General features: G+C 51.6%; 1 protein-coding gene across 1 annotated transcript in view; it reads right to left on the bottom strand.

Moving 5' to 3' along the window:
* Positions 1-17,800, bottom strand: part of LOC123481830 (sodium/glucose cotransporter 5-like) — a gene marked incomplete at its 3' end in the record, with an annotated part of 95,577 nt that extends 77,777 nt beyond the window's left edge. The window contains exon 1 of the mRNA XM_045206948.1: positions 17,792-17,800. Within this exon, the coding sequence (XP_045062883.1) occupies positions 17,792-17,800 (9 nt within the window). The remainder of the gene's footprint in view (positions 1-17,791) is intronic.
* Between the last annotated feature and the right edge of the window lie 280 nt (positions 17,801-18,080).

Here is an 18,080-nt window from a genome sequence, read left to right as displayed (position 1 = left end):
TCAGTACACCAGTACCAGGTAGCCAGTATAGTCAGCCCTAGGGTCATGCCAGGGTTAGAGGTCAGGGGTTAGAGATGATATCTACCTGGTCAGTACACCAGTACCAGGTAGCCAGTATAGTCAGCCCTAGGGTCATGCCAGGGTTAGAGGTCAGGGGTTAGAGATGATATCTACCTGGTCAGTACACCAGTACCAGGTAGCCAGTATAGTCAGCCCTAGGGTCATGCCAGGGTTAGAGGTCAGGGGTTAGAGATGATATCTACCTGGTCAGTACACCAGTACCAGGTAGCCAGTATAGTCAGCCCTAGGGTCATGCCAGGGTTAGAGGTCAGGGGTTAGAGATGATATCTACCTGGTCAGTACACCAGTACCAGGTAGCCAGTATAGTCAGCCCTAGGGTCATGCCAGGGTTAGAGGTCAGGGGTTAGAGATGATATCTACCTGGTCAGTACACCAGTACCAGGTAGCCAGTATAGTCAGCCCTAGGGTCATGCCAGGGTTAGAGGTCAGGGGTTAGAGATGATATCTACCTGGTCAGTACACCAGTACCAGGTAGCCAGTATAGTCAGCCCTAGGGTCATGCCAGGGTTAGAGGTCAGGGGTTAGAGATGATATCTACCTGGTCAGTACACCAGTACCAGGTAGCCAGTATAGTCAGCCCTAGGGTCATGCCAGGGTTAGAGGTCAGGGGTTAGAGATGATATCTACCTGGTCAGTACACCAGTACCAGGTAGCCAGTATAGTCAGCCCTAGGGTCATGCCAGGGTTAGAGGTCAGGGGTTAGAGATGATATCTACCTGGTCAGTACACCAGTACCAGGTAGCCAGTATAGTCAGCCCTAGGGTCATGCCAGGGTTAGAGGTCAGGGGTTAGAGATGATATCTACCTGGTCAGTACACCAGTACCAGGTAGCCAGTATAGTCAGCCCTAGGGTCATGCCAGGGTTAGAGGTCAGGGGTTAGAGATGATATCTACCTGGTCAGTACACCAGTACCAGGTAGCCAGTATAGTCAGCCCTAGGGTCATGCCAGGGTTAGAGGTCGGGGGTTAGAGATGATATCTACCTGGTCAGTACACCAGTACCAGGTAGCCAGTATAGTCAGCCCTAGGGTCATGCCAGGGTTAGAGGTCAGGGGTTAGAGATGATATCTACCTGGTCAGTACACCAGTACCAGGTAGCCAGTATAGTCAGCCCTAGGGTCATGCCAGGGTTAGAGGTCAGGGGTTAGAGATGATATCTACCTGGTCAGTACACCAGTACCAGGTAGCCAGTATAGTCAGCCCTAGGGTCATGCCAGGGTTAGAGGTCAGGGGTTAGAGATGATATCTACCTGGTCAGTACACCAGTACCAGGTAGCCAGTATAGTCAGCCCTAGGGTCATGCCAGGGTTAGAGGTCAGGGGTTAGAGATGATATCTACCTGGTCAGTACACCAGTACCAGGTAGCCAGTATAGTCAGCCCTAGGGTCATGCCAGGGTTAGAGGTCAGGGGTTAGAGATGATATCTACCTGGTCAGTACACCAGTACCAGGTAGCCAGTATAGTCAGCCCTAGGGTCATGCCAGGGTTAGAGGTCAGGGGTTAGAGATGATATCTACCTGGTCAGTACACCAGTACCAGGTAGCCAGTATAGTCAGCCCTAGGGTCATGCCAGGGTTAGAGGTCAGGGGTTAGAGATGATATCTACCTGGTCAGTACACCAGTACCAGGTAGCCAGTATAGTCAGCCCTAGGGTCATGCCAGGGTTAGAGGTCAGGGGTTAGAGATGATATCTACCTGGTCAGTACACCAGTACCAGGTAGCCAGTATAGTCAGCCCTAGGGTCATGCCAGGGTTAGAGGTCAGGGGTTAGAGATGATATCTACCTGGTCAGTACACCAGTACCAGGTAGCCAGTATAGTCAGCCCTAGGGTCATGCCAGGGTTAGAGGTCAGGGGTTAGAGATGATATCTACCTGGTCAGTACACCAGTACCAGGTAGCCAGTATAGTCAGCCCTAGGGTCATGCCAGGGTTAGAGGTCAGGGGTTAGAGATGATATCTACCTGGTCAGTACACCAGTACCAGGTAGCCAGTATAGTCAGCCCTAGGGTCATGCCAGGGTTAGAGGTCAGGGGTTAGAGATGATATCTACCTGGTCAGTACACCAGTACCAGGTAGCCAGTATAGTCAGCCCTAGGGTCATGCCAGGGTTAGAGGTCAGGGGTTAGAGATGATATCTACCTGGTCAGTACACCAGTACCAGGTAGCCAGTATAGTCAGCCCTAGGGTCATGCCAGGGTTAGAGGTCAGGGGTTAGAGATGATATCTACCTGGTCAGTACACCAGTACCAGGTAGCCAGTATAGTCAGCCCTAGGGTCATGCCAGGGTTAGAGGTCAGGGGTTAGAGATGATATCTACCTGGTCAGTACACCAGTACCAGGTAGCCAGTATAGTCAGCCCTAGGGTCATGCCAGGGTTAGAGGTCAGGGGTTAGAGATGATATCTACCTGGTCAGTACACCAGTACCAGGTAGCCAGTATAGTCAGCCCTAGGGTCATGCCAGGGTTAGAGGTCAGGGGTTAGAGATGATATCTACCTGGTCAGTACACCAGTACCAGGTAGCCAGTATAGTCAGCCCTAGGGTCATGCCAGGGTTAGAGGTCAGGGGTTAGAGATGATATCTACCTGGTCAGTACACCAGTACCAGGTAGCCAGTATAGTCAGCCCTAGGGTCATGCCAGGGTTAGAGGTCAGGGGTTAGAGATGATATCTACCTGGTCAGTACACCAGTACCAGGTAGCCAGTATAGTCAGCCCTAGGGTCATGCCAGGGTTAGAGGTCAGGGGTTAGAGATGATATCTACCTGGTCAGTACACCAGTACCAGGTAGCCAGTATAGTCAGCCCTAGGGTCATGCCAGGGTTAGAGGTCAGGGGTTAGAGATGATATCTACCTGGTCAGTACACCAGTACCAGGTAGCCAGTATAGTCAGCCCTAGGGTCATGCCAGGGTTAGAGGTCAGGGGTTAGAGATGATATCTACCTGGTCAGTACACCAGTACCAGGTAGCCAGTATAGTCAGCCCTAGGGTCATGCCAGGGTTAGAGGTCAGGGGTTAGAGATGATATCTACCTGGTCAGTACACCAGTACCAGGTAGCCAGTATAGTCAGCCCTAGGGTCATGCCAGGGTTAGAGGTCAGGGGTTAGAGATGATATCTACCTGGTCAGTACACCAGTACCAGGTAGCCAGTATAGTCAGCCCTAGGGTCATGCCAGGGTTAGAGGTCAGGGGTTAGAGATGATATCTACCTGGTCAGTACACCAGTACCAGGTAGCCAGTATAGTCAGCCCTAGGGTCATGCCAGGGTTAGAGGTCAGGGGTTAGAGATGATATCTACCTGGTCAGTACACCAGTACCAGGTAGCCAGTATAGTCAGCCCTAGGGTCATGCCAGGGTTAGAGGTCAGGGGTTAGAGATGATATCTACCTGGTCAGTACACCAGTACCAGGTAGCCAGTATAGTCAGCCCTAGGGTCATGCCAGGGTTAGAGGTCAGGGGTTAGAGATGATATCTACCTGGTCAGTACACCAGTACCAGGTAGCCAGTATAGTCAGCCCTAGGGTCATGCCAGGGTTAGAGGTCAGGGGTTAGAGATGATATCTACCTGGTCAGTACACCAGTACCAGGTAGCCAGTATAGTCAGCCCTAGGGTCATGCCAGGGTTAGAGGTCAGGGGTTAGAGATGATATCTACCTGGTCAGTACACCAGTACCAGGTAGCCAGTATAGTCAGCCCTAGGGTCATGCCAGGGTTAGAGGTCAGGGGTTAGAGATGATATCTACCTGGTCAGTACACCAGTACCAGGTAGCCAGTATAGTCAGCCCTAGGGTCATGCCAGGGTTAGAGGTCAGGGGTTAGAGATGATATCTACCTGGTCAGTACACCAGTACCAGGTAGCCAGTATAGTCAGCCCTAGGGTCATGCCAGGGTTAGAGGTCAGGGGTTAGAGATGATATCTACCTGGTCAGTACACCAGTACCAGGTAGCCAGTATAGTCAGCCCTAGGGTCATGCCAGGGTTAGAGGTCAGGGGTTAGAGATGATATCTACCTGGTCAGTACACCAGTACCAGGTAGCCAGTATAGTCAGCCCTAGGGTCATGCCAGGGTTAGAGGTCAGGGGTTAGAGATGATATCTACCTGGTCAGTACACCAGTACCAGGTAGCCAGTATAGTCAGCCCTAGGGTCATGCCAGGGTTAGAGGTCAGGGGTTAGAGATGATATCTACCTGGTCAGTACACCAGTACCAGGTAGCCAGTATAGTCAGCCCTAGGGTCATGCCAGGGTTAGAGGTCAGGGGTTAGAGATGATATCTACCTGGTCAGTACACCAGTACCAGGTAGCCAGTATAGTCAGCCCTAGGGTCATGCCAGGGTTAGAGGTCAGGGGTTAGAGATGATATCTACCTGGTCAGTACACCAGTACCAGGTAGCCAGTATAGTCAGCCCTAGGGTCATGCCAGGGTTAGAGGTCAGGGGTTAGAGATGATATCTACCTGGTCAGTACACCAGTACCAGGTAGCCAGTATAGTCAGCCCTAGGGTCATGCCAGGGTTAGAGGTCAGGGGTTAGAGATGATATCTACCTGGTCAGTACACCAGTACCAGGTAGCCAGTATAGTCAGCCCTAGGGTCATGCCAGGGTTAGAGGTCAGGGGTTAGAGATGATATCTACCTGGTCAGTACACCAGTACCAGGTAGCCAGTATAGTCAGCCCTAGGGTCATGCCAGGGTTAGAGGTCAGGGGTTAGAGATGATATCTACCTGGTCAGTACACCAGTACCAGGTAGCCAGTATAGTCAGCCCTAGGGTCATGCCAGGGTTAGAGGTCAGGGGTTAGAGATGATATCTACCTGGTCAGTACACCAGTACCAGGTAGCCAGTATAGTCAGCCCTAGGGTCATGCCAGGGTTAGAGGTCAGGGGTTAGAGATGATATCTACCTGGTCAGTACACCAGTACCAGGTAGCCAGTATAGTCAGCCCTAGGGTCATGCCAGGGTTAGAGGTCAGGGGTTAGAGATGATATCTACCTGGTCAGTACACCAGTACCAGGTAGCCAGTATAGTCAGCCCTAGGGTCATGCCAGGGTTAGAGGTCAGGGGTTAGAGATGATATCTACCTGGTCAGTACACCAGTACCAGGTAGCCAGTATAGTCAGCCCTAGGGTCATGCCAGGGTTAGAGGTCAGGGGTTAGAGATGATATCTACCTGGTCAGTACACCAGTACCAGGTAGCCAGTATAGTCAGCCCTAGGGTCATGCCAGGGTTAGAGGTCAGGGGTTAGAGATGATATCTACCTGGTCAGTACACCAGTACCAGGTAGCCAGTATAGTCAGCCCTAGGGTCATGCCAGGGTTAGAGGTCAGGGGTTAGAGATGATATCTACCTGGTCAGTACACCAGTACCAGGTAGCCAGTATAGTCAGCCCTAGGGTCATGCCAGGGTTAGAGGTCAGGGGTTAGAGATGATATCTACCTGGTCAGTACACCAGTACCAGGTAGCCAGTATAGTCAGCCCTAGGGTCATGCCAGGGTTAGAGGTCAGGGGTTAGAGATGATATCTACCTGGTCAGTACACCAGTACCAGGTAGCCAGTATAGTCAGCCCTAGGGTCATGCCAGGGTTAGAGGTCAGGGGTTAGAGATGATATCTACCTGGTCAGTACACCAGTACCAGGTAGCCAGTATAGTCAGCCCTAGGGTCATGCCAGGGTTAGAGGTCAGGGGTTAGAGATGATATCTACCTGGTCAGTACACCAGTACCAGGTAGCCAGTATAGTCAGCCCTAGGGTCATGCCAGGGTTAGAGGTCAGGGGTTAGAGATGATATCTACCTGGTCAGTACACCAGTACCAGGTAGCCAGTATAGTCAGCCCTAGGGTCATGCCAGGGTTAGAGGTCAGGGGTTAGAGATGATATCTACCTGGTCAGTACACCAGTACCAGGTAGCCAGTATAGTCAGCCCTAGGGTCATGCCAGGGTTAGAGGTCAGGGGTTAGAGATGATATCTACCTGGTCAGTACACCAGTACCAGGTAGCCAGTATAGTCAGCCCTAGGGTCATGCCAGGGTTAGAGGTCAGGGGTTAGAGATGATATCTACCTGGTCAGTACACCAGTACCAGGTAGCCAGTATAGTCAGCCCTAGGGTCATGCCAGGGTTAGAGGTCAGGGGTTAGAGATGATATCTACCTGGTCAGTACACCAGTACCAGGTAGCCAGTATAGTCAGCCCTAGGGTCATGCCAGGGTTAGAGGTCAGGGGTTAGAGATGATATCTACCTGGTCAGTACACCAGTACCAGGTAGCCAGTATAGTCAGCCCTAGGGTCATGCCAGGGTTAGAGGTCAGGGGTTAGAGATGATATCTACCTGGTCAGTACACCAGTACCAGGTAGCCAGTATAGTCAGCCCTAGGGTCATGCCAGGTTAGAGGTCAGGGGTTAGAGATGATATCTACCTGGTCAGTACACCAGTACCAGGTAGCCAGTATAGTCAGCCCTAGGGTCATGCCAGGGTTAGAGGTCAGGGGTTAGAGATGATATCTACCTGGTCAGTACACCAGTACCAGGTAGCCAGTATAGTCAGCCCTAGGGTCATGCCAGGGTTAGAGGTCAGGGGTTAGAGATGATATCTACCTGGTCAGTACACCAGTACCAGGTAGCCAGTATAGTCAGCCCTAGGGTCATGCCAGGGTTAGAGGTCAGGGGTTAGAGATGATATCTACCTGGTCAGTACACCAGTACCAGGTAGCCAGTATAGTCAGCCCTAGGGTCATGCCAGGGTTAGAGGTCAGGGGTTAGAGATGATATCTACCTGGTCAGTACACCAGTACCAGGTAGCCAGTATAGTCAGCCCTAGGGTCATGCCAGGGTTAGAGGTCAGGGGTTAGAGATGATATCTACCTGGTCAGTACACCAGTACCAGGTAGCCAGTATAGTCAGCCCTAGGGTCATGCCAGGGTTAGAGGTCAGGGGTTAGAGATGATATCTACCTGGTCAGTACACCAGTACCAGGTAGCCAGTATAGTCAGCCCTAGGGTCATGCCAGGGTTAGAGGTCAGGGGTTAGAGATGATATCTACCTGGTCAGTACACCAGTACCAGGTAGCCAGTATAGTCAGCCCTAGGGTCATGCCAGGGTTAGAGGTCAGGGGTTAGAGATGATATCTACCTGGTCAGTACACCAGTACCAGGTAGCCAGTATAGTCAGCCCTAGGGTCATGCCAGGGTTAGAGGTCAGGGGTTAGAGATGATATCTACCTGGTCAGTACACCAGTACCAGGTAGCCAGTATAGTCAGCCCTAGGGTCATGCCAGGGTTAGAGGTCAGGGGTTAGAGATGATATCTACCTGGTCAGTACACCAGTACCAGGTAGCCAGTATAGTCAGCCCTAGGGTCATGCCAGGGTTAGAGGTCAGGGGTTAGAGATGATATCTACCTGGTCAGTACACCAGTACCAGGTAGCCAGTATAGTCAGCCCTAGGGTCATGCCAGGGTTAGAGGTCAGGGGTTAGAGATGATATCTACCTGGTCAGTACACCAGTACCAGGTAGCCAGTATAGTCAGCCCTAGGGTCATGCCAGGGTTAGAGGTCAGGGTTAGAGATGATATCTACCTGGTCAGTACACCAGTACCAGGTAGCCAGTATAGTCAGCCCTAGGGTCATGCCAGGGTTAGAGGTCAGGGGTTAGAGATGATATCTACCTGGTCAGTACACCAGTACCAGGTAGCCAGTATAGTCAGCCCTAGGGTCATGCCAGGGTTAGAGGTCAGGGGTTAGAGATGATATCTACCTGGTCAGTACACCAGTACCAGGTAGCCAGTATAGTCAGCCCTAGGGTCATGCCAGGGTTAGAGGTCAGGGGTTAGAGATGATATCTACCTGGTCAGTACACCAGTACCAGGTAGCCAGTATAGTCAGCCCTAGGGTCATGCCAGGGTTAGAGGTCAGGGGTTAGAGATGATATCTACCTGGTCAGTACACCAGTACCAGGTAGCCAGTATAGTCAGCCCTAGGGTCATGCCAGGGTTAGAGGTCAGGGTTAGAGATGATATCTACCTGGTCAGTACACCAGTACCAGGTAGCCAGTATAGTCAGCCCTAGGGTCATGCCAGGGTTAGAGGTCAGGGGTTAGAGATGATATCTACCTGGTCAGTACACCAGTACCAGGTAGCCAGTATAGTCAGCCCTAGGGTCATGCCAGGGTTAGAGGTCAGGGGTTAGAGATGATATCTACCTGGTCAGTACACCAGTACCAGGTAGCCAGTATAGTCAGCCCTAGGGTCATGCCAGGGTTAGAGGTCAGGGGTTAGAGATGATATCTACCTGGTCAGTACACCAGTACCAGGTAGCCAGTATAGTCAGCCCTAGGGTCATGCCAGGGTTAGAGGTCAGGGGTTAGAGATGATATCTACCTGGTCAGTACACCAGTACCAGGTAGCCAGTATAGTCAGCCCTAGGGTCATGCCAGGGTTAGAGGTCAGGGGTTAGAGATGATATCTACCTGGTCAGTACACCAGTACCAGGTAGCCAGTATAGTCAGCCCTAGGGTCATGCCAGGGTTAGAGGTCAGGGGTTAGAGATGATATCTACCTGGTCAGTACACCAGTACCAGGTAGCCAGTATAGTCAGCCCTAGGGTCATGCCAGGGTTAGAGGTCAGGGGTTAGAGATGATATCTACCTGGTCAGTACACCAGTACCAGGTAGCCAGTATAGTCAGCCCTAGGGTCATGCCAGGGTTAGAGGTCAGGGGTTAGAGATGATATCTACCTGGTCAGTACACCAGTACCAGGTAGCCAGTATAGTCAGCCCTAGGGTCATGCCAGGGTTAGAGGTCAGGGGTTAGAGATGATATCTACCTGGTCAGTACACCAGTACCAGGTAGCCAGTATAGTCAGCCCTAGGGTCATGCCAGGGTTAGAGGTCAGGGGTTAGAGATGATATCTACCTGGTCAGTACACCAGTACCAGGTAGCCAGTATAGTCAGCCCTAGGGTCATGCCAGGGTTAGAGGTCAGGGGTTAGAGATGATATCTACCTGGTCAGTACACCAGTACCAGGTAGCCAGTATAGTCAGCCCTAGGGTCATGCCAGGGTTAGAGATGATATCTACCTGGTCAGTACACCAGTACCAGGTAGCCAGTATAGTCAGCCCTAGGGTCATGCCAGGGTTAGAGGTCAGGGGTTAGAGATGATATCTACCTGGTCAGTACACCAGTACCAGGTAGCCAGTATAGTCAGCCCTAGGGTCATGCCAGGGTTAGAGGTCAGGGGTTAGAGATGATATCTACCTGGTCAGTACACCAGTACCAGGTAGCCAGTATAGTCAGCCCTAGGGTCATGCCAGGGTTAGAGGTCAGGGGTTAGAGATGATATCTACCTGGTCAGTACACCAGTACCAGGTAGCCAGTATAGTCAGCCCTAGGGTCATGCCAGGGTTAGAGGTCAGGGGTTAGAGATGATATCTACCTGGTCAGTACACCAGTACCAGGTAGCCAGTATAGTCAGCCCTAGGGTCATGCCAGGGTTAGAGGTCAGGGGTTAGAGATGATATCTACCTGGTCAGTACACCAGTACCAGGTAGCCAGTATAGTCAGCCCTAGGGTCATGCCAGGGTTAGAGGTCAGGGGTTAGAGATGATATCTACCTGGTCAGTACACCAGTACCAGGTAGCCAGTATAGTCAGCCCTAGGGTCATGCCAGGGTTAGAGGTCAGGGGTTAGAGATGATATCTACCTGGTCAGTACACCAGTACCAGGTAGCCAGTATAGTCAGCCCTAGGGTCATGCCAGGGTTAGAGGTCAGGGGTTAGAGATGATATCTACCTGGTCAGTACACCAGTACCAGGTAGCCAGTATAGTCAGCCCTAGGGTCATGCCAGGGTTAGAGGTCAGGGGTTAGAGATGATATCTACCTGGTCAGTACACCAGTACCAGGTAGCCAGTATAGTCAGCCCTAGGGTCATGCCAGGGTTAGAGGTCAGGGGTTAGAGATGATATCTACCTGGTCAGTACACCAGTACCAGGTAGCCAGTATAGTCAGCCCTAGGGTCATGCCAGGGTTAGAGGTCAGGGGTTAGAGATGATATCTACCTGGTCAGTACACCAGTACCAGGTAGCCAGTATAGTCAGCCCTAGGGTCATGCCAGGGTTAGAGGTCAGGGGTTAGAGATGATATCTACCTGGTCAGTACACCAGTACCAGGTAGCCAGTATAGTCAGCCCTAGGGTCATGCCAGGGTTAGAGGTCAGGGGTTAGAGATGATATCTACCTGGTCAGTACACCAGTACCAGGTAGCCAGTATAGTCAGCCCTAGGGTCATGCCAGGGTTAGAGGTCAGGGGTTAGAGATGATATCTACCTGGTCAGTACACCAGTACCAGGTAGCCAGTATAGTCAGCCCTAGGGTCATGCCAGGGTTAGAGGTCAGGGGTTAGAGATGATATCTACCTGGTCAGTACACCAGTACCAGGTAGCCAGTATAGTCAGCCCTAGGGTCATGCCAGGGTTAGAGGTCAGGGGTTAGAGATGATATCTACCTGGTCAGTACACCAGTACCAGGTAGCCAGTATAGTCAGCCCTAGGGTCATGCCAGGGTTAGAGGTCAGGGGTTAGAGATGATATCTACCTGGTCAGTACACCAGTACCAGGTAGCCAGTATAGTCAGCCCTAGGGTCATGCCAGGGTTAGAGGTCAGGGGTTAGAGATGATATCTACCTGGTCAGTACACCAGTACCAGGTAGCCAGTATAGTCAGCCCTAGGGTCATGCCAGGGTTAGAGGTCAGGGGTTAGAGATGATATCTACCTGGTCAGTACACCAGTACCAGGTAGCCAGTATAGTCAGCCCTAGGGTCATGCCAGGGTTAGAGGTCAGGGGTTAGAGATGATATCTACCTGGTCAGTACACCAGTACCAGGTAGCCAGTATAGTCAGCCCTAGGGTCATGCCAGGGTTAGAGGTCAGGGGTTAGAGATGATATCTACCTGGTCAGTACACCAGTACCAGGTAGCCAGTATAGTCAGCCCTAGGGTCATGCCAGGGTTAGAGGTCAGGGGTTAGAGATGATATCTACCTGGTCAGTACACCAGTACCAGGTAGCCAGTATAGTCAGCCCTAGGGTCATGCCAGGGTTAGAGGTCAGGGTTAGAGATGATATCTACCTGGTCAGTACACCAGTACCAGGTAGCCAGTATAGTCAGCCCTAGGGTCATGCCAGGGTTAGAGGTCAGGGGTTAGAGATGATATCTACCTGGTCAGTACACCAGTACCAGGTAGCCAGTATAGTCAGCCCTAGGGTCATGCCAGGGTTAGAGGTCAGGGGTTAGAGATGATATCTACCTGGTCAGTACACCAGTACCAGGTAGCCAGTATAGTCAGCCCTAGGGTCATGCCAGGGTTAGAGGTCAGGGGTTAGAGATGATATCTACCTGGTCAGTACACCAGTACCAGGTAGCCAGTATAGTCAGCCCTAGGGTCATGCCAGGGTTAGAGGTCAGGGGTTAGAGATGATATCTACCTGGTCAGTACACCAGTACCAGGTAGCCAGTATAGTCAGCCCTAGGGTCATGCCAGGGTTAGAGGTCAGGGGTTAGAGATGATATCTACCTGGTCAGTACACCAGTACCAGGTAGCCAGTATAGTCAGCCCTAGGGTCATGCCAGGGTTAGAGGTCAGGGGTTAGAGATGATATCTACCTGGTCAGTACACCAGTACCAGGTAGCCAGTATAGTCAGCCCTAGGGGTCATGCCAGGGTTAGAGGTCAGGGGTTAGAGATGATATCTACCTGGTCAGTACACCAGTACCAGGTAGCCAGTATAGTCAGCCCTAGGGTCATGCCAGGGTTAGAGGTCAGGGGTTAGAGATGATATCTACCTGGTCAGTACACCAGTACCAGGTAGCCAGTATAGTCAGCCCTAGGGTCATGCCAGGGTTAGAGGTCAGGGGTTAGAGATGATATCTACCTGGTCAGTACACCAGTACCAGGTAGCCAGTATAGTCAGCCCTAGGGTCATGCCAGGGTTAGAGGTCAGGGGTTAGAGATGATATCTACCTGGTCAGTACACCAGTACCAGGTAGCCAGTATAGTCAGCCCTAGGGTCATGCCAGGGTTAGAGGTCAGGGGTTAGAGATGATATCTACCTGGTCAGTACACCAGTACCAGGTAGCCAGTATAGTCAGCCCTAGGGTCATGCCAGGGTTAGAGGTCAGGGGTTAGAGATGATATCTACCTGGTCAGTACACCAGTACCAGGTAGCCAGTATAGTCAGCCCTAGGGTCATGCCAGGGTTAGAGGTCAGGGGTTAGAGATGATATCTACCTGGTCAGTACACCAGTACCAGGTAGCCAGTATAGTCAGCCCTAGGGTCATGCCAGGGTTAGAGGTCAGGGGTTAGAGATGATATCTACCTGGTCAGTACACCAGTACCAGGTAGCCAGTATAGTCAGCCCTAGGGTCATGCCAGGGTTAGAGGTCAGGGGTTAGAGATGATATCTACCTGGTCAGTACACCAGTACCAGGTAGCCAGTATAGTCAGCCCTAGGGTCATGCCAGGGTTAGAGGTCAGGGGTTAGAGATGATATCTACCTGGTCAGTACACCAGTACCAGGTAGCCAGTATAGTCAGCCCTAGGGTCATGCCAGGGTTAGAGGTCAGGGGTTAGAGATGATATCTACCTGGTCAGTACACCAGTACCAGGTAGCCAGTATAGTCAGCCCTAGGGTCATGCCAGGGTTAGAGGTCAGGGTTAGAGATGATATCTACCTGGTCAGTACACCAGTACCAGGTAGCCAGTATAGTCAGCCCTAGGGTCATGCCAGGGTTAGAGGTCAGGGGTTAGAGATGATATCTACCTGGTCAGTACACCAGTACCAGGTAGCCAGTATAGTCAGCCCTAGGGTCATGCCAGGGTTAGAGGTCAGGGTTAGAGATGATATCTACCTGGTCAGTACACCAGTACCAGGTAGCCAGTATAGTCAGCCCTAGGGTCATGCCAGGTTAGAGGTCAGGGGTTAGAGATGATATCTACCTGGTCAGTACACCAGTACCAGGTAGCCAGTATAGTCAGCCCTAGGGTCATGCCAGGGTTAGAGGTCAGTTGAGATGATATCTACCTGGTCAGTACACCAGTACCAGGTAGCCAGTATAGTCAGCCCTAGGGTCATGCCAGGGTTAGAGGTCAGGGGTTAGAGATGATATCTACCTGGTCAGTACACCAGTACCAGGTAGCCAGTATAGTCAGCCCTAGGGTCATGCCAGGTTAGAGGTCAGTTAGAGATGATATCTACCTGGTCAGTACACCAGTACCAGGTAGCCAGTATAGTCAGCCCTAGGGTCATGCCAGGGTTAGAGGTCAGGGGTTAGAGATGATATCTACCTGGTCAGTACACCAGTACCAGGTAGCCAGTATAGTCAGCCCTAGGGTCATGCCAGGGTTAGAGGTCAGGGGTTAGAGATGATATCTACCTGGTCAGTACACCAGTACCAGGTAGCCAGTATAGTCAGCCCTAGGGTCATGCCAGGGTTAGAGGTCAGGGGTTAGAGATGATATCTACCTGGTCAGTACACCAGTACCAGGTAGCCAGTATAGTCAGCCCTAGGGTCATGCCAGGGTTAGAGGTCAGGGGTTAGAGATGATATCTACCTGGTCAGTACACCAGTACCAGGTAGCCAGTATAGTCAGCCCTAGGGTCATGCCAGGGTTAGAGGTCAGGGGTTAGAGATGATATCTACCTGGTCAGTACACCAGTACCAGGTAGCCAGTATAGTCAGCCCTAGGGTCATGCCAGGGTTAGAGGTCAGGGGTTAGAGATGATATCTACCTGGTCAGTACACCAGTACCAGGTAGCCAGTATAGTCAGCCCTAGGGTCATGCCAGGGTTAGAGGTCAGGGGTTAGAGATGATATCTACCTGGTCAGTACACCAGTACCAGGTAGCCAGTATAGTCAGCCCTAGGGTCATGCCAGGGTTAGAGGTCAGGGGGTTAGAGATGATATCTACCTGGTCAGTACACCAGTACCAGGTAGCCAGTATAGTCAGCCCTAGGGTCATGCCAGGGTTAGAGGTCAGGGGTTAGAGATGATATCTACCTGGTCAGTACACCAGTACCAGGTAGCCAGTATAGTCAGCCCTAGGGTCATGCCAGGGTTAGAGGTCAGGGGTTAGAGATGATATCTACCTGGTCAGTACACCAGTACCAGGTAGCCAGTATAGTCAGCCCTAGGGTCATGCCAGGGTTAGAGGTCAGGGGTTAGAGATGATATCTACCTGGTCAGTACACCAGTACCAGGTAGCCAGTATAGTCAGCCCTAGGGTCATGCCAGGGTTAGAGGTCAGGGGGTTAGAGATGATATCTACCTGGTCAGTACACCAGTACCAGGTAGCCAGTATAGTCAGCCCTAGGGTCATGCCAGGGTTAGAGGTCAGGGGTTAGAGATGATATCTACCTGGTCAGTACACCAGTACCAGGTAGCCAGTATAGTCAGCCCTAGGGTCATGCCAGGGTTAGAGGTCAGGGGTTAGAGATGATATCTACCTGGTCAGTACACCAGTACCAGGTAGCCAGTATAGTCAGCCCTAGGGTCATGCCAGGGGTTAGAGGTCAGGGGGTTAGAGATGATATCTACCTGGTCAGTACACCAGTACCAGGTAGCCAGTATAGTCAGCCCTAGGGTCATGCCAGGGTTAGAGGTCAGGGGTTAGAGATGATATCTACCTGGTCAGTACACCAGTACCAGGTAGCCAGTATAGTCAGCCCTAGGGTCATGCCAGGGTTAGAGGTCAGGGGTTAGAGATGATATCTACCTGGTCAGTACACCAGTACCAGGTAGCCAGTATAGTCAGCCCTAGGGTCATGCCAGGGTTAGAGGTCAGGGGTTAGAGATGATATCTACCTGGTCAGTACACCAGTACCAGGTAGCCAGTATAGTCAGCCCTAGGGTCATGCCAGGGTTAGAGGTCAGGGGTTAGAGATGATATCTACCTGGTCAGTACACCAGTACCAGGTAGCCAGTATAGTCAGCCCTAGGGTCATGCCAGGGTTAGAGGTCAGGGGTTAGAGATGATATCTACCTGGTCAGTACACCAGTACCAGGTAGCCAGTATAGTCAGCCCTAGGGTCATGCCAGGGTTAGAGGTCAGGGTTAGAGATGATATCTACCTGGTCAGTACACCAGTACCAGGTAGCCAGTATAGTCAGCCCTAGGGTCATGCCAGGGTTAGAGGTCAGGGGTTAGAGATGATATCTACCTGGTCAGTACACCAGTACCAGGTAGCCAGTATAGTCAGCCCTAGGGTCATGCCGGGTGGGCAGGGGTTAGAGATGATATCTACCTGGTCAGTACACCAGTACCAGGTAGCCAGTATAGTCAGCCCTAGGGGTCATGCCAGGGTTAGAGGTCAGGTTAGAGATGATATCTACCTGGTCAGTACACCAGTACCAGGTAGCCAGTATAGTCAGCCCTAGGGGTCATGCCAGGGTTAGAGGTCAGGGTTAGAGATGATATCTACCTGGTCAGTACACCAGTACCAGGTAGCCAGTATAGTCAGCCCTAGGGTCATGCCAGGGTTAGAGGTCAGGGGTTAGAGATGATATCTACCTGGTCAGTACACCAGTACCAGGTAGCCAGTATAGTCAGCCCTAGGGTCATGCCAGGGTTAGAGGTCAGGGTTAGAGATGATATCTACCTGGTCAGTACACCAGTACCAGGTAGCCAGTATAGTCAGCCCTAGGGTCATGCCAGGGTTAGGGTCGGGGTTAGAGATGATATCTACCTGGTCAGTACACCAGTACCAGGTAGCCAGTATAGTCAGCCCTAGGGTCATGCCAGGGTTAGAGGTCAGGGGTTAGAGATGATATCTACCTGGTCAGTACACCAGTACCAGGTAGCCAGTATAGTCAGCCCTAGGGTCATGCCAGGGTTAGAGGTCAGGGGTTAGAGATGATATCTACCTGGTCAGTACACCAGTACCAGGTAGCCAGTATAGTCAGCCCTAGGGGTCATGCCAGGGTTAGAGGTCAGGGGTTAGAGATGATATCTACCTGGTCAGTACACCAGTACCAGGTAGCCAGTATAGTCAGCCCTAGGGTCATGCCAGGGTTAGAGGTCAGGGGTTAGAGATGATATCTACCTGGTCAGTACACCAGTACCAGGTAGCCAGTATAGTCAGCCCTAGGGTCATGCCAGGGTTAGAGGTCAGGGGTTAGAGATGATATCTACCTGGTCAGTACACCAGTACCAGGTAGCCAGTATAGTCAGCCCTAGGGTCATGCCAGGGTTAGAGGTCAGGGTTAGAGATGATATCTACCTGGTCAGTACACCAGTACCAGGTAGCCAGTATAGTCAGCCCCTAGGGTCATGCCAGGGTTAGAGGTCAGGGGTTAGAGATGATATCTACCTGGTCAGTACACCAGTACCAGGTAGCCAGTATAGTCAGCCCTAGGGTCATGCCGGGGTTAGAGGTCAGGGGTTAGAGATGATATCTACCTGGTCAGTACACCAGTACCAGGTAGCCAGTATAGTCAGCCCTAGGGTCATGCCAGGGTTAGAGGTCAGGGTTAGAGATGATATCTACCTGGTCAGTACACCAGTACCAGGTAGCCAGTATAGTCAGCCCTAGGGTCATGCCAGGTTAGAGGTCTAGAGATGATATCTACCTGGTCAGTACACCAGTACCAGGTAGCCAGTATAGTCAGCCCTAGGGTCATGCCAGGGTTAGAGGTCAGGGGTTAGAGATGATATCTACCTGGTCAGTACACCAGTACCAGGTAGCCAGTATAGTCAGCCCTAGGGTCATGCCAGGGTTAGAGGTCAGGGGTTAGAGATGATATCTACCTGGTCAGTACACCAGTACCAGGTAGCCAGTATAGTCAGCCCTAGGGTCATGCCAGGGTTAGAGGTCAGGGGTTAGAGATGATATCTACCTGGTCAGTACACCAGTACCAGGTAGCCAGTATAGTCAGCCCCTAGGGTCATGCCAGGGTTAGAGGTCAGGGGTTAGAGATGATATCTACCTGGTCAGTACACCAGTACCAGGTAGCCAGTATAGTCAGCCCTAGGGTCATGCCGGGGTTAGAGGTCAGGGGTTAGAGATGATATCTACCTGGTCAGTACACCAGTACCAGGTGGCCAGTATAGTCAGCCCTAGGGTCATGCCAGGGTTAGAGGTCAGGGTTGAGATGATATCTACCTGGTCAGTACACCAGTACCAGGTAGCCAGTATAGTCAGCCCTAGGGTCATGCCGGGGTTAGAGGTCAGGGGTTAGAGATGATATCTACCTGGTCAGTACACCAGTACCAGGTAGCCAGTATAGTCAGCCCTAGGGTCATGCCGGGGTTAGAGGTCAGGGGTTAGAGATGATATCTACCTGGTCAGTACACCAGTACCAGGTAGCCAGTATAGTCAGCCCTAGGGTCATGCCAGGGTTAGAGGTCAGGGGTTAGAGATGATATCTACCTGGTCAGTACACCAGTACCAGGTAGCCAGTATAGTCAGCCCCTAGGGTCATGCCAGGGTTAGAGTCAGGGGTTAGAGATGATATCTACTGTCAGTCCCCGTACCAGTAGCCAGTATATCACCTAGGTCATGCCAGGGTTAGAGGTCAGGGGTTAGAGATCAGTATCTACCTGGTCATACACCGTCCATAGCCTATGGTCACCCTGTCATCATTAGTCTTAATATATCTACCTTCTTCCACCATATATATCTAGGGTCATGCCGGTTAGGATAGGGTTTAGAATATATCTATTGTACCACCTACCATAGCCATATAGTCACTCATGCCAGGGTTAGGAAGTCAAGGGTTAGAGTAATGATATCTACCTGGTCAGTACACCCAGTACCAGGTAGCCAGTATAGTCAGCCCTAGGGTCATGCCAGGGTTTGAGTCGGGGGTTAGATGATATCTACCTGGTCATACGTACCAGTAGCCATATAGTCAGCCCTGTCATGCCAGGGTTAAGAGGTCAGGGGGTTAAGATGATATCTACCTGGGTCCAGAGTACCCCAGTACCAGGTAACCAGTATAGTCAGCCTTAGGGTCATGTCCA

Source organism: Coregonus clupeaformis, chromosome 24, assembly GCF_020615455.1.
Source record: "Coregonus clupeaformis isolate EN_2021a chromosome 24, ASM2061545v1, whole genome shotgun sequence".
In the NCBI taxonomy this organism is placed as follows: Eukaryota; Metazoa; Chordata; class Actinopteri; order Salmoniformes; family Salmonidae; genus Coregonus; species Coregonus clupeaformis.
The sequence above is the reverse complement of the archived record's forward strand: the minus strand, read 5'-3'. Positions and strand labels throughout refer to the sequence as shown.